The sequence below is a fragment of the Chelon labrosus genome (genome assembly GCF_963514085.1).
Source record: "Chelon labrosus genome assembly, chromosome: 2".
Classification (NCBI taxonomy): Eukaryota; Metazoa; Chordata; class Actinopteri; order Mugiliformes; family Mugilidae; genus Chelon; species Chelon labrosus.
The window spans coordinates 13,062,811-13,079,322 of record NC_140338.1 but is presented as its reverse complement, the minus strand read 5'-3'; the positions used below and the strand labels follow the sequence as shown (position 1 = coordinate 13,079,322).

Below are 16,512 nucleotides of genomic sequence, written 5' to 3'. Positions count from 1 at the left end.
AGGGAAATTGACATCTCCATCGCATACAGCACTGTCAGACATACATGTACACGAATTAAACCCCAAATACCCAACACCCAGAAAAAGAATAATAATAATAAATATGTGACTGTACATACGTGGCTATTGCACAAATATTATGATTGCACATGGTTAAAAAGAAACATACCAACTGCACATTATTATTGCACCCATGAATGGTCAGAGAATCAGGAAATCGGGAAATCAGGAAACTGGCTGCCCCCCCTGTCTTTCAGTCCCTTTCCCTTTCGTCCTCCTCCCCCCAAGTGAGTGGTAGTTGAACAGTTTGATGGCACGGGGGACAAAGGAGCTCCTTAGTCTATTTGTCCTGCACTTTGGGAGGAGCAGCCTCTCGCTGAAGGTGCTTCTCTGGCTACTGATGGTCGTGTGCAGAGGGTGGCTGGCATTGTCCAGGATACCCGTTAGTTTTTTTAGTGTCCTTCTCTCTGCTACAGTAGCCAGAGGATCCAGCCTCGTGCCAACTACCCAGCCAGCCCGCCTGATCAGCTTCTCCAACCTGGAGAGGTCTGCTTTTGAGGTGCTCCCACCCAAGCACACCACAGCGTAGGACAGAATGCTGGCGACCACAGACTGGTAGAAGATCCCTAGTAGCTTCTTACAGATGTTGAAGGATCTTAACCTCCTCAGGAAGTACATCCTGCTCTGGGCCTTCTTGTACAGCTGCCCCGTGTTGCTCGTCCAGTCCAGCTTGCTGTCTAGCCACAGCCCAAGATATTTATAGGTCTGCACGACCTCCACCTCCTCTGCTCCTAACAGAACTGGTCTGGGGTTGGGTCTTTACCAATATAACAGTGGTGCATAAATCTCAGCTTCATGAAGGTTATAGTATCCAGTATTTGTTTAAAACAACTGAGAGAGCTGTTAATTGAACTGAGCTTTCATTTTGTAGTCAGGGAGCTCGGCTAAGTAACAGAAACACTTTAGTGTGAGTCATGAAGCTCAAATTTAGTACAGGACTGTTACATTAGGATGCATTTGTTTTCACTAGTATATATAATGTATATGACGTTAACTTAACTGAGCGTCATGGACAAGGCTGCTCCCCAAATCACCTGTTAAGCTATTTCCTCCTGGTTATCTCAGCCTGCACTGTCTCTGTTCTCTCGACCCCCCTCTTCCCTCCCCATCTCATCCATTCATCCTCCTATACCTTATCCCTACCTCTACCGAGTCCCTCTCCAAATCCATTCATCCACTCTGTCTCCTTTAGTTCTCTCCTCTTTTCAGGCACCATCTGTAGCCCACAGTCTCCTCGGCTTACCCCTACCCGAAACAGAACCCCTGCTCCCGAGTCTCCTCCTCTCTGGCCGCCGCCTGATAAGACAACCTCTACGTTCATCGTGTCCTTCACTGCCGTTATTCATCCCTCGGCATTTAACATTTCTTTCCTGCGGAATAAAGGGTGGAGGAGCTGATTTGGATTTGGATCACTGATTCGATCCACCCTCTAAGTCCGCGGCCGAGGTGCATTGAGCAAGCACCTTTCACCCAAACCGCTGCCTGAACAGCGCACACATGGCTTCCCCCTGATTGTGCTCAACACTCTTGGTGAGTAGCCGAATGGATGGGTTAAACACGGAGAAAAGAGTTCCACCATGAGGGATCAATAAAGGAAAATCAAAATTAAACCTGTCGCTGTTGCAAATGGACCACTATTTCACAAGAAAAAATAAATATTACAGATTTTTTTTTTTTTTTTTTTTCCCCATAGCAGCATCTTTTTTTTTCCTCCTTTCCTGTTAATGATCTTACATCTGCTCTGGCCCCTTATTACGGACCATCAGGCGAGGAAGCACTGACCTAATCTAACACTAAATGTGACTAAACTGCTCATCAGTGGGTTTTAAAAGCTGTTTAGACTGACAAGTAATGGGAAACATGCTGTTTAGTGGGCACACGATAAAAGGCAGGGCATTTGGATGAGGTTAAAGGTGGACACCTGGGTGGCTGCGTGGTGTTTTGGCTGCAACATGTCAAACAAGAAGCACGAATGGTCTACATGCAAGCCACCGTTTTTTTTTTTTTTTTTGGTATCAGTGCTAAAAATAGGTCTAACATAGCCAAAGGCTTATTTCTCTAAAAACCCCAACCAAGTCTTGCATCGTGGCTCGCCGCAGCAGGTGTAATATCAAAGCCAAAGCCTGTTTTGATTCGAGCGGCAGATCTTCTTCGTGTGGGGGAAGACGGCAAGGTCGTCTGGGTTATGGAGGGGGGGTGATCCGGTGGAGCTGCAGCAGATGAGTGTTTGTTGTCAGGCGGTTCCATCTGGCGGGCAACAGAAGGACTGCGCATGTGGAGACTTTAAAAAGCTACTTTTATTTCTCTGACTTTTTCCCTTCATCTGTCATCCTCCATACAACCAACAAAGCCAGCTCATTACACATCCCCCCACTGATTTTTTATAATATAAAAAGACGAATTTATGATTTCATTTTCTTTTTCTTTTCTTTTCTTTTTTTTTTTAATATTAAAACCCAGCAGACAAAGGTTTTATTCTTTCTCTTAACATAGTCTACATGCTATGTTTTTTTTTGTTTTTTTTTTAAACTAACATTATAGTATAATGAATATAACTTTTAATGTGGCTACAGTTGACCCATACCTTGCTTATTTACCACTACATACACCCGTGTGTCACCGTGTATGCCCGGTGCTGCCCACCCACGGAGCTCACCAGTTCTCGCCGGAGTGTGTGGAACTCAAGCCCCCGGCCTGCCGCCGAAGAATAGCGGTCGTTAAATATTCATCCTCCGTTCCCGGTGGCACACTTTCCTCCCGACACACCGACCCCCGCTGCTTTGAGCCCCGCCAGAGCAGGAGCAAAGGAGCTGGGTGAGTGCCTGAGAAACTCTTTAAAGGGATTTTGACTGCTGTTTCCCCTACTTTTTTTTTTTTTCTTTTTTTTTTTTTAACCTGGAAGAAGATGGGGACTCGTGACTATGGAGCTCCAGTAACGTGACGCTTTTCCAGAGGTTGGGTGTGTTTAAGGAAAAGGTAGGTATTGAAGAAGCATGCACGCACCCCTTTGCCTTCCCTTTCAGTCCACACATGCACGCTATAGGCTATTTACTGCATGCTTTGACTTCAGTCAGTCTCTAACACAAGATCAAATGTTCTGCTGCGGGTTGATTGCCTGGTGTCATCATCTCCTCCATCATGAAAAGCATTGCAAAGCGGTTCATTTTCCTGTGTGTTGTGCAAGCTTCTTGCTGCAGGCCTGTACACTAAACTGATCCGACCAACTCAAAACTATGAGGAGTGCTGCAGGTGTAACCCTGCTCCACTAGATAGCAGCAGATTACTGTGTGTGTGTATGTGTGTGTGTGCGTGTACACTGACAAAGATGGTGTACTGCTTTCCCCCTCAGGACCAGAATGCTTTTGATGAGCCTCATCAAGTCCACCTCTTCTGTCATAAGTCTGCTTTCGCTCTCTCTCTCTCTCTCTCTCTCTCTCTCTCTCTCTTGGGCATGTATCCCAGTTTCTCTGTGTTGTCTCTTCTCTACAAATTCCATCAAAAGATGGAGGGCCACCTGCCAGCAGCGATTGCTTTGGGAAGAGGGGGCACTGGCTGCAACTCAGAGCTTTTCACGTTTGATAGGGTCTTTTCATTCTCCTTCAAAGGCAGATGTGCGGTTTGAGACAAACCATGGGAAATCCAGAGCAAAAAAAAAAAAAAAAACAGTCTTTCATCGCTCTCTGTCTTTTTAATGCACACGTGCGCCCACTGAAAGGCATCTTTACAAACACACTGAGCGCACATGTGCACACATACACTACATGTGGTCTTTGCCAGTTGGAAATGATCAGATAGACTTACATGCGAAGACCAAAAGATCAGGATCTGGCAACCCAACACCTACACCCTGTAACGGGACAGATCCGGCAATCCGACCCCTTCCCTCTGGAAGAGGAATAATTTGGTTGATGGCACTAATAATCACAGCCCTGATACCGATCCTTCACAGGCTGTGTGTGTGAGAGTCATTCCTCTGTCATTGATACCAAGAGGGAAGACGTCATACTGTATCTCTAACAAGTGGGTGTTTCTCCTGCCTCTGCTCCTTCCCCTGCTGTTACGTATGTGGAAGTAGGTTGGCAGCGGCTGAATCGCTCATTTCGAGGCTGTTTAAATAGATTTCTTTGAAAGCTGAATCACTGGTCTTCACACACACTCATAGACACACATTCATCTGACAACATTTCATAGTAAAAAAAAAAAGGGTAGATTCAAGGTCAGATAGCTGAAATGTGTCTATGTGACTTCTGTCATGCACAAATATAGAATTATGAGGTTGTTAATTATTGGATTTTTGCAGCTATGATGACTTCTTACTGCCAGTCAGGCTTATCTGTTGAATCCCACTTCCGTCTGTCTTTCTCTCTCTCTCTCTCTCATTGTCGGTCTTTCTCCCTCAACCTTTTGTATTATTTATGCCCCGCCCCCTCGGTCGCCCAGAGATCTCAAGTTTCACCTGTAGAGCCAGATGACAAATTAAGACTCCTTCCACGACCACAAGGAACTCTTCAAACGCATGCATGCACGTACACATACATACGGACATGCAAATACACTCAAACAGGCTCATCTGCCCTTCTCCCTTTCTCCCTCTCACACACACACACACTAGCTGTCACACACTCTGAGGAGGGCAGTGTGTTGAGTGATCACCACAGGACAGAGTAGGTCAGAGGAAGAAGCTGAGTGTGACCTAAAGACGTTGGCCTGGACTTTTATTTGTTTCCTGTTTGTTTTTTTGTGACTGCTCAAGAAGAGACCTGCAGCCAGGATACAGCAAATTTGAAGACCGCAGACCCAGACCACCAACACAACCCTTCCTCCTTTGTAACTTTTGTCACTGAAGTGGAGGTGACTATGACGGAAAGCTGTCTTGATGAATGAATTTGGTGACATTTCCACGAGACTTTGGCTTTACCTGCAAGTCTACAGGAGGAAGACTGAACCGTAGACGGGGTAGAGCGTGAGCTATAGTAACAGCTGCATATTTTCACTGTGTGTTTTCAAATGCTGGTACCCAGTTTTACAGAAAATAAATGCCGTGGAGATCATAGTGTGAGGAAATTAGTAAAACCAACATATGAAAAATATTTTTTTTTCTTTTTGTAAGAGTTTGCTTAGGCTTGATCATACACTCATTGCTAAGCAAGGAAAAAAACAATTTAGATTTGTTGAAGGTGTTCAGAACGAGAACTCCTTAAACCCTGGAGTTGGGCTGGATATTTAAATGGTAGACCAGATAAATCAGACTAGAGTGCTGGATAAAAGTTAGACATTTCTGTATAACGCACCCATAGCAGTTAGAGCTCTAGCAGAGGAAGAACTATGAGCAGGGGCTTTTGAACTGTAAGGGGTTTGAAATCTCTGGATGGGAATGTAGCTACACCTGATGTATGTGAGACACTTGTGGTGCTAAGACATGACCACTTACTTAGTTTTCTTATAAAATCCATCTTAGCAGTGTTCCTTTACAGCAGGACAGTGACACTGACTACTTGTGTGCCTGTGATATTAACATGTGTGTATGGGATAAAAGATTGCTCATATTCAGCTATGTGTATCTGGACAGGTGCCTTCATGGGGACCCGATTTGGACAGTGTAGAAGTGCTTTGGCCAGGCGGACCTGCCCTCACACAGATACTGAAGCTGCACATAGTGCCGGCACAAAGTCGAACAGGCATATCTGAAACAAGAATCCGTTTAAAGGTCAGCCTTTTAGCACATCACATTTTCTTTATGTTTAATGTATAATACCCACGGTGTTACCTTACAAACGTGTAATATCTTTGTGTTTGTGTGTTTGAAGGGTTAACTGCACTGCATCCTGTTGAGAGGGCATGGTGCGCTCATAGTCGCTGGTCAAAATGCCTGGCAAGAAAGACCCGAAAAAGGACGCAAAAAAGGGTGGAAAACCTGAACCGGAGAAAAAGAAAGAGGAGGAAAAGAAAGGGAAGGATGACAAAAAGGGAGGAAAAGATGACAAGAAAGCCGGCAAGGATGATAAGAAAGGTGGAAAGGATGATAAGAAAGGTGGAAAGGATGATAAGAAAGGGGGGAAAGATGATAAGAAAGGTGGGAAGAAGGGGAAGGAGGAGCCACCCAAGGGGAAAGCTGATGGAAAGAAAGGAAAAGACAAGGGGAAAGGTAAGAAAGTGGAGTCTGAGGAGGACGAGGACGAGCTCTTAAGTGATGAGGAAGAGGAAGACGACTTTAGTGAAGAAGAGGATTATGAAGAAGACTCAGAGGATGACAGGAGAGGAAAGGGAAAAGGGGGCAAGGGAGCTAAAGGAAAGAAAGGGGGGAAGTCTAGACATGCGGATGACTCTGAAGAGGATGAAGAAGAGGATGAAGATGAAGAAGAAGATGAGGACGAAGAGGAGCATGGCAAATCAAAAAAAAAAGGTGACCACCATCATAAAGGAGGGAAAGGCGATGCTGATGCAAAGAAGAAAAAAGGCAAAAAGAAAGAGGAAGCTCCTTCCATTCCGGTGAAGGAGATCCCAAGGAAAGGTTTGAAGAACATGTCCAGGATGTTCATGAAGTTTTCTGGCTTTAAAAGACGCAGGAACAGCCGGAAGAAGCTGAAAAGTACATCACGTTTGTTCCTGGGTTTGGGGAAGAGAAAGAGCCGCCTTGCTAAGAAGAAACGCCGCAAATCCATGCTGAAGAACACCTCTCGATTTATGATGAGGTTTAAAGCCAGCAAAAAGCGGAAAAAGGAGAAAGAGGACAAAGAGAAGGCAGCAGCAAATGGTGGGAAGAAGCCAACTTATATGCTGCTCCGTCTGGGAGGAGGAAAAGAAACAAATGAGAAGAAGGGAGGCTTCTTCAAAGGCTTATTTGGAAAAAAGAATATTGATGGGCCTGCTGATGACTTCAAGAACAGAAGCGTGTTACTGGGTAAGGTTGCAGCGGCAACTAACTGGCTGACCAAGCGTTTCCTCTCCACCAAAATGCGAGGAAATTCTGGACGGCATGGCTGGGGAGGAGGTAGAGCAAACAGCCGACAAGCCAGCTCCAGGGGTTTTCTACAAGGTTACCATAACGACGGCTATGATCATGGCGAGGAGATGCATGGATACAGTAGGCAACATTCAATGCACCAGAAAAATTATGGAGGGTATGATGATGGGTATGGTGGTTATGGAGATGAGGCAGCTGCAGCATATGGAAATCCAGCTCAGTTTGGTTACTACGACAATGAGGTTGGTGGAGCAGACTATCAAGACCTGGGGTACTACGAGGAAGAAGTCCTCTATGAACCAAATACAGAATATTATGAGGGCGGTCTCTATGATGATGGCATGGGGGGTTACGCTGACCCTTATTCCTCCGACCAAGCCTACTATAACAACCAGGAAGCTGATTACTATGGTTACCAACAACAAGAGGCAATGTACGGTGATGAAGGTCTAGACTACTATGCACTGATGGGCATGGACCATATGTATGGAGGAGAGGCAGACGGATTCCTTGACCCTCAGGGCTATTATGATGAAAGCGGTCAAGCAGTTTACTATGAAGATGGCCAAGTGGGTTACTATGACAACGTTCAGGCAGGTTATCATGAAAATCCTTACGCAGCAAATATGGGAATGCAAGGGGGGTTTCCATTGGATTATCAATTTAGCTATAATGACGCTGGTGTGCCCTACCAGGACTACAGCTCCCAGCAGACCACTGGATACCCATTGGGAGGCCAGCAGGTCTTTGGCTTTGGAGGACAAGGGGTAGGTCAAGCTCAAGCACAAGGCCTGTATGGGGACCAGTATGCAGGCCAGTTGGATCAATATGGGGACGATGCTGGTGGAATTCAGGGAGGAGACATGGCATTCAGACTTCCCAGACCGCAAGTGCGCATTTTTGGAAAAGAACGTCTAGATGTTCCTTTGCCTCCTCCACCTATATTGCCACCGGATCCAGAATTTGAAGACATGTCAGAAATCCAGTATGAAGACCAGATTCCTCTTGTACCCGGTCAGCTTGGTGACATGATGTCACTACAGCAACAAATGATGATGTCACCACAGCAACAAATGATGATGTCTCCTCAAGAACAAATGATGATGTCTCCTCAACAACAAATGATGATGTCTTCACAACAGCAAGCTATGTTTCCATCTCAAGAACCAATGATGATGCCACCTCAAATGATGTCACCCCAACAACAAATGATGTCACCCCAGCAACAAATGATGTCACCCCAACAACAAATGATGTCACCCCAGCAACAAATGATGTCACCCCAACAACAAATGATGTCACCCCAGCAACAAATGATGTCACCCCAACAACAAATTATGCCACCCCAGCAACAAATGATGCCACCCCAACAGCAAATGATGTCGCCACAGCAACACGTGCTATTACAGCAAGAACAGAGTATGTCCCCCCAAATAATGCCATCACAGATTATGCCACCACAGCAGCAAATGATGCTGCCACAGCAACAGATGATGTCACAGCAAATGTTATCACCACAAGAGCAGATGATGGTACAGCAAAGTTTGTCACCACAAGAACAGATGATGTCACAGCAAATGATGTTGCCACAGCAACAGATGTCTCCACAGTTGATTGCGCCTCAGGTAATTCTGTTCTGTTTTTGGGTCTGTGTAACCATAATATTTTGTTTAGGATAGAGGCTCACAGGAGGGCATTTCCGGTGACTTTCAACCTGACCGTACTTTGAAGATGTGACAAAAAATTTATTGTTAACGGCACATCTCCATTCCCTGGTCAAACACCCAGCTTGAGTTACGCAGCTTGTCATTCTTTTGTTTTAAGTAATCCTATCCAAGAGGAAGGGACATACTGTAGTATCTCTAACAACAGAGAAAATGCTGCTTTACCGTGTTATCTTTAATAGAGTGAAATAGAGTGAAAGTTTTATTTGTGGAACTGACAGCCATTCAGTTGATATTCTTGCAGATTAGATAGTATTTGAACCAGAACACTGCAGCATTTTACTATGACTTGAATACTATTTTCAATGCTGATAATAACCGGATTTTAAAACTTTTTCATCTGTTTTACTCATAGCTTTGTGTGTTTCTTTCATCAGCAGATGATGACTGATCCGATGATGATGCCACAGCAACAGGGTTATGGCCCACCTTTAATCCCCACACCAACTGCCATGATTATTAAGCAAGCAAACATGTCCCCCCTTCCTGCACGACGCATGCAGCCATCTCCAACTCCATCCCGTCGTTCTGTCATCATGCCCTCCCCACGAATACAACGCCACCCTTCTGCCTCTCCAATGCTGTCACAGAGACGCAGCCCCTCCCCGCAACCATCCATGAGGAGTGGACTGATTAATGCCCACAGACCCCCCTCTGTTATGTCTAGACGTATCTCACCTCCTTCCTCCCCTATGGCCTCCCCATTAGCTCATCGTAGAATGCAACCTCAGAGATCACCGTCTCCCATGGCTCGAGGACCCTCCCCCCCACAGTCTCCCCGTGCCTCCATGATTCGCCGTAGTCCTCCACCCTCACCAAGAACATCAATGATGCAACATTCTCCGCCCTCTTCTCCCCGTTCTTCTATGAGGAGGCGAAGTCCCCCACCATCACCCAGTCCCGCCCGCAGCCCGTTTGAAGGGCGAAGGATGCATGGGTCACCCTTCTCCCCCCTCTCCCCTAGTCATGTTTCTCCACCCCGCTCTCCCCAGCTTAGTAGAAGACCATCTCCATCTCCCTCCCCATCTCATCGTAGTTTATCCCCTGCAGGTCCCCGGCCTGCTCCATCATCTCCCACCCTTTCTCGTCGCTCAACTCGACTGCTTAGGGACCCCACTCCGTTGGCCAGGCCTAGGATGGGAGGAAATGTCCCTTTAGGTACTGTGAGACCCTCCCCTATGGGTCTCAGAGGGCGCCCATTACCCCCACCGACCCAGAATGTGCGTCCATTCCGTCCCTCCTCTATGAGAAGCAATAGGTCTTCAGTTCTCACAGTGGACTCCTCCCTCCTATCTTCTCCTTTCCACTCCCCGCACATGGTCCACCGTGCTCCTCTAGGGAGGAGAGAATCTGGCAGACTTCCTCCTCGCCCCATAGCTCGAGGACGTCCCCTCATGGCACAACAGTCTAGACGAAGGATGCCTCCCCCCTCTCCACAACTCTCCCTTAAACACATGCCACATCCTGCATCCCCACGCCTCTCTCCTAGACTTTCTCGTCAGTCCTCCCCCCTCCTATCCCCTCGTGCTGTCCATTCACCCACTTTTGCACCAGAAGCATATGTGCCTGACCCATATGCTGAGCATTCGCATCAGTTTGTGGCCCCAGCTTCTCCAATGTTATCTGGTGCTTTGCAGAACCAGGCTATCCGACAAGCCTCCTTTTCCTCACGCTTTGGACCAGAGGCAGCCCAAGTGAATGAGATGGCTACTGAATTTGAAGAACCTTATATTCCGTCATCCCCTATGTTGTCACGTGCAATGCAAAATCGGGCCATTCGGGATGCATCCTATGTTCCTTCATTGCAGAGACCAGCATCACCATATGAGCAGCATATGGCCCCTTCATCGCCTATGCTTTCTGGGGCTCTGCAGAATCAAGCATTACGAGATGCATCTTTTGTTTCTCCTTTACAAAGACCAATGTCACCTTATGAACAGCCTCTGCCCCCTTCTTCTCCAATGCTCTCTGGAGCTCTGCAAAACCAGGCACTCAGAGAAGCTTCCTATACGTCTCCACTTCAACGACCTCAGTCCCCATATGCCTCATCTGTACCTTCATCTCCAATGCTTTCTGGAGCCATGAGACATGGTCAGGCACTGAGAGGTATGGCTTCTTATCAGACTCCACAGTTGCGTTCACCATACGGACCAACTGTTGTTACGCCATATGATTATATCTCTGAGCCTGGCCCAGCACCACTGCTCAATGATGCCCTGCAAAACCGATCTAATCTGCAAAACGTCTCATCTTTAAGATCACCTATGATGCAACGTCGTAACCCTTATGCACCACCTGGGCCTCAGCTCCACAGTGCTCTTCAGCAGAATCCTAACCTACGGCAGGCATCTTATCAAACACCTATGCAGCTCAGACGGCCCTCGTATGTACCCCAACCACCCTCTTCACCAATGTTAGGAAGTGCCCTGCAAAACCCACAGTTGATGCAGGCATCATACAGGCTGCCAGATGGAACATTGATGTCCCCATATGCAGATCCCCGTTCCTCCCCATTACTTGGTAATGCCTTGCAAAATCAGCAAGTCCGTGGCGCCTCATATACCTTGTCTGATGGATCGGTTATTAGGGTAGGTATGTCAAAATAACTCATGTTTCTTTGTCTACATACAGTACAGCAATTACAACGGTATTGCTATTTTCCCACCCTTACCCACACAGGACCCTCGTATGCTCCAGGCGCCAATGTCTCCTAACCTTTCCAGAGCTCTTCAGAACCAGAATCTAAAGTCTGCCACATACACGCTTCCAGATGGGACCATTATAGACCCTAGACAGCAAGTAATCCATAACTCATGGACTTTAGCTTTATTCAAACTAGTTGCGTTGTTCTTCTATTTTTATTCCTAATCATGTATAAGTTAAAAGTGATATCTTTCTGTCTTTGGTTATTCAGCAGCCCATTTCTCCAAACCTGGCTAAAGCCCTGAACAATCAAGCTCTGCGTGCAGCTTCCTACTCTCTCCCCGATGGAACCATTGTCGTTGACCCCAACAAACACAACTCCCCGAACCTTGCAGCAGCACTGCAAAACCCTTACCTGAAAAGCTCATCTTACACCCTGCCAGATGGCACTATCATCATTGATCCACGGAAACCTGTCTCTCCAAATCTGGCAGGCGCTCTTCAAAACTCTGCACTGCGAAATGCCTCCTTCAATCTACCAGATGGGGTTCAAGACCCTAACACACCAATATCCCCAAACCTGGCTAAGGTTAGCTGTGAACTAAGAACTCTTCAGATTTTATCTTTTAATGTCTAAGCGTTTCCATAACTAAAACCAGCTTTTGTACTATTTAGGCCTTGAACAACGCAGCTTTAAAAGGAGCGTCATACACTCTCCCTGATGGAACTATTATTGTGGACCCAAGGAAACCAAAGAGCCCCACTCTGGCAGCCGCCCTGAAGAATCCTTATCTACAGGGAGTATCGCTCACCTTGCCAGATGGCACCGTCATCATTGACCCAAGGAAGCCAGTTGGCCCTAACCTGTCTAACGTGTGTACCTGTTAAAATTATGATAATTTGACCTACTTATTTACTCTGCATTCACTAATTTTGTGCTTGTTTAAAGTGAAACATACCTTTCAAGCCATTCTAGCCAATACAGATCTTAATTTCTTATTTACGCCAATAGTTAACAATAATGTAATCCTTGTCTTTCTTCTGCCACCTGCAGGCTCTTTTGAATGAACACCTTCGTAATGCGTCATACCAGCTCAGTGATGGTTCCCTCATTATACCTGGCCAGGAGCCCTCCACACCAAACCTTTCAGCTGCTCTGAGACATAACCAGGCACTTCGTTCTTCAGGTCTTTATCGACTGTCAGACAACTCTCTACTATCTGGAGTGCCCAAACCTACCCCTCCCAATCTTGCCGCTGCACTGCAGAGAGAGGAAATGCGTGGTGTACACTACAGGTGGGAATATACACAATCAATCAAAACTGGGTTGACCTGATAGGGTTGTGATAAGTGTTGCATGGACATATCCATTATGGAATCCAGCTGCAAGCTAGGTATTAACATTGTGGGTTTGAATGTTATTTATTCTACTAGACAACAATTTCCAATCTTGCAAACTCCACCTAATAGGGAATAAGGACTTATTTTCCACAGACTGTATTTTGCTGATGTAGTACAACCCCGTGTTACATGTACCAACTATTTGTTGTTCCACAGACTATCGGATAACTCTCTTCTCACACGTCAATTTCGCAACCCAAAACTGACTGATGCCATCCAAAACCAGCATCTTCGTTATGCATCATACAGGGTGCCAACAGGCCTGGAGGGTGAAGACAATCGCTATGCTGTGATTCCTCCATATGGTCCACGCTCAGGCCATTGGGCCAGGAATGCCAGAGGAGGAGGAGAAGGAGGGGAGGATGTGTGGGCAGCTGAGAGGGTTTTACCACATGGGACAGTCCAGAATCTGTCCAAATGGTCCATGTACAGAGAAGATGGGATGTTAGAAGGATATTCACCCACAACTCTACTGGTGGACAGACAGTCCAATGACCCAGATTGGACTCCCGATAGAGACAGAGTGCCAGGTCAAAGCTGGTATGACAAGGTACCTAGTTTAAGAATGTATGTGTTTGTGAATATATGTTTACAACATTTGACACTTTTAGCAAGCTTCCATAAATAATTGTCCCGTAGAGTTCACAGAGAAGATTATCTGAATATCATCTTATTTCTTGTCAGCTTTGCATCAACATTATGCCTCAAGCTCAGACAGTGCTACTTGACATTGACTTGAGTTGGACTAATTACATACCATTATGTATATGTGTCCAGATCTATTCTATCCTAAGCATGCCCACAACAGGCCAGAGGGTTAAACGCTGGGCGGAGGGAATGGAGGACATGACACAGCTCCCGTAAGCACAATCCAGTATTAACAAACCACTTCACTACTCATTCACTCATGTCTCTCTTACAAGCGCTTGATTGCACCAGCATACAGCAAAACAGGTCATTTCGTGGCACATCCTTTCAGTTTATTCAAGTAGCCCGCAGACCTTGAAAATCTTTGAAAACTGTGGAGTTCAATAAGAAATACCATCGTTATAGTAGTACTTAAATAAAAGCAACACAGTGCCTTCGTGCCTCCATTAGGTATTTGTCTCATTTCAACAGCAGATTTTTAAGAGATCTTGGTTGCCTTCGAAGAGTGTTTAACACTGAATGTTAAAGTGAGTGCTCCAGCATAACAATATGTGCTCAGCATGTGTTTTAATTTCAGTGAGCTGAATGAGATGACAGTTCTGATGAACCTGAAGAAACGCTTCGACCAAGAGCTTGTATATGTATGCTTAATTTGTATATTATTATTATTTTATAGTGTTATTGTGCGGTGACTCTCTATCCATTCATTCACTCTCTTTCATGTGTTCCTTCCTCTCGTTTCTTCAACTCAGACCTACATAGGCAGCATCCTGGTGTCTGTGAACCCGTACAAGTTGCTCAACATTTACGGCACAGACATGGTCCTCCAGTATGAAGGCCACAGTCTGGCTGACAACCCTCCGTAAGATCTGGGAGTGTGTGTGTGTTTCTGTGTTTCAGACTTATTAGACCCTAAACTTCTTACCTTCAGAAAGGAGTGCATGTTTTGAGTCTGTCTGTTTATTGGTAAGCAGGACATCTCAAAATGTGTGGGCAGACAAGATCTTGACAACAAAAGATTCTCAAAAAATGTTGCTGAAATGCTGAATGCTGAAATCATCTGCTATGTCTAACCAACAATGATCCCGTTTTGTCTGTTTGATGCTGACTGAACATTTGTAAAGGTAACACACTTGTGCAGCATTTGTAAACACTGCTTCTAGATCTAGTAGAGCTTCTAAGCATGACTCTCTAACGTCTAAGTGAAACCTTTGAGACATGTTGTACTACATCTTTCTACTTGTGTTGCAACTTGTTCTCTGGGACACAGTGTGGTGGGAAATAGAGGTGGAAATGCCAGCACGCTCAGGTGTTAGTTAGAGGCTCCTGTTACACTGTTATTGGTCGGTTGCCAAGGGAGAGTTTGGTTATGGATTTCACTACCACTTCACCTCTACACGCACACACACAATAGACATGCACATACAGCTGATGAGTTTTTTTTTTCATGGAAATGTTTTGTTGTGTTGCAGCCATCTTTTTGCCATTGCTAATCTCTCATATACCACCATGATGGATGCCAAAAAGGACCAGTGTATTGTGATCAGGTATGAAATGTTACGTCGGCAGAGCAAGGCCCTGTACTGGCTGCTCATTTCAAATAACAGTACCTAGATCAAAGATCAAGAAATCAAATCTTCAACTCTATCAACAGTTGTCTTTACAAACAATAAAGAAAAGGAATAATGTGAACTTTTTTCCCAGTGGAGAAAGTGGGTCAGGGAAGACTGAAGCCACAAAACTGATCCTGCGTTACCTGACAGCCATACATCACAAACGCAACGTCACACAACAGGTAAATATCCAGTATCCACTGTACATGTATCTACAGTATCTGCATACACACTTGTGTTTTTTTATAGTACCAATTTAACTTGACACATTTCTCTCTCTTCCTCCTCATATCTATCATCTTCTTTCAGATAGAGGTAAAGTGTCCCTTCATGGTTTTGCGCTCATGATAAACGTCATTCTCGTCGAAGGTTGCTGTTGTAACATTTTGTTTTGTCTCTGATCACTGGTCAGATCTTAGAGGCCACACCCTTGTTGGAGTCTTTTGGGAATGCCAAAACGGTGCGCAATGACAACTCTTCACGCTTTGGCAAATACACGCAGATCTTCATGGATGGGTGAGTAACAACAACTGGTAGCAACGCAGCCAAGAACTCAAAAACGGATTCAGGTCTTTAAGTCCAAGAGAGACAGCAGGACAGCAAGAAGGTTGCGGGTTCGACTCCATGGGCTGACTGGGGCCTTTCTGTGTGGAGTTTGCATGTTCTCCCTGTGTCTGTGTGGGTTCTCTCCAGGTACTCCGGCTTCCTCCTACTGTCCAAAGACATGATTCATTGGTGATTCTAGATTGGCCGTAGGTGTGAGTGTGAGTGTGAATGGTTGTCTGTCTCTCTGTGTTAGTCCTGCGATAGACTGGCGACCTGTCCAGGGTGTACCCCGCCCCCCCCAACCCTTAACAGGACAAGCTGTTGCAGAGTAAATGAAAGTCCAAGAGATTCCAGTCGATCAAAATGATCTGGGGTTCCTATATTGGGCAGAGCTTTAAATGTTGAATGAGTGTTGAATGTGGCGCAAGACTTCAATACGCTGTTTTACCACCTTGAGCAAAGATCTCAGCCACTTGGCTACGTCGAGAGTGGAGGTTTGCTGACGTTTCTCTCCGATAAACATGATCTCGTTTGCCAACAAGCAGCCTGAATGTTAGCTTCACCCTAAATAGACCTCCCTCGTACACACACACACACACACACACACACACACATATGTAAACACACAGCCATGGGCTTAGTGGAGAATATTCTACCATGTCCCAGTAACACAGTTAGATGAGTAGGTGATCTTCTGTTAAAACTGTGTCAGAGAAGATCCAAACACATTATGAATGCATGACCTGTTACTTAACTCACTCACTCTGTGCGTGTGTGTGTGTCATCTACCAGGGGTGTAATCAGCGGTGCCATAACGTCTCAGTACCTGTTGGAGAAGTCCCGCATTGTCTTTCAGGTGAAAAACACAGGAACACACACACACACACACACACACATATACACCGAGAGAGAC

General features: G+C 45.7%; 1 protein-coding gene across 1 annotated transcript in view; it reads left to right on the top strand.

The window, feature by feature from the left end:
• Positions 1–5,925: 5,925 nt before the first annotated feature.
• Positions 5,926–16,512, top strand: part of myo15ab (myosin XVAb) — a gene marked incomplete at its 5' end in the record, with an annotated part of 39,330 nt that continues 28,743 nt past the window's right edge. The window contains 14 exons of the mRNA XM_084572720.1: positions 5,926–8,649; positions 9,129–11,336; positions 11,428–11,547; positions 11,663–11,980; positions 12,067–12,264; positions 12,446–12,687; positions 12,949–13,342; positions 13,570–13,652; positions 14,018–14,081; positions 14,193–14,302; positions 14,913–14,987; positions 15,145–15,235; positions 15,466–15,569; positions 16,392–16,455. Coding sequence (XP_084428846.1) covers positions 5,926–8,649; positions 9,129–11,336; positions 11,428–11,547; positions 11,663–11,980; positions 12,067–12,264; positions 12,446–12,687; positions 12,949–13,342; positions 13,570–13,652; positions 14,018–14,081; positions 14,193–14,302; positions 14,913–14,987; positions 15,145–15,235; positions 15,466–15,569; positions 16,392–16,455 — 6,795 coding nt within the window. The remainder of the gene's footprint in view (positions 8,650–9,128; positions 11,337–11,427; positions 11,548–11,662; positions 11,981–12,066; positions 12,265–12,445; positions 12,688–12,948; positions 13,343–13,569; positions 13,653–14,017; positions 14,082–14,192; positions 14,303–14,912; positions 14,988–15,144; positions 15,236–15,465; positions 15,570–16,391; positions 16,456–16,512) is intronic.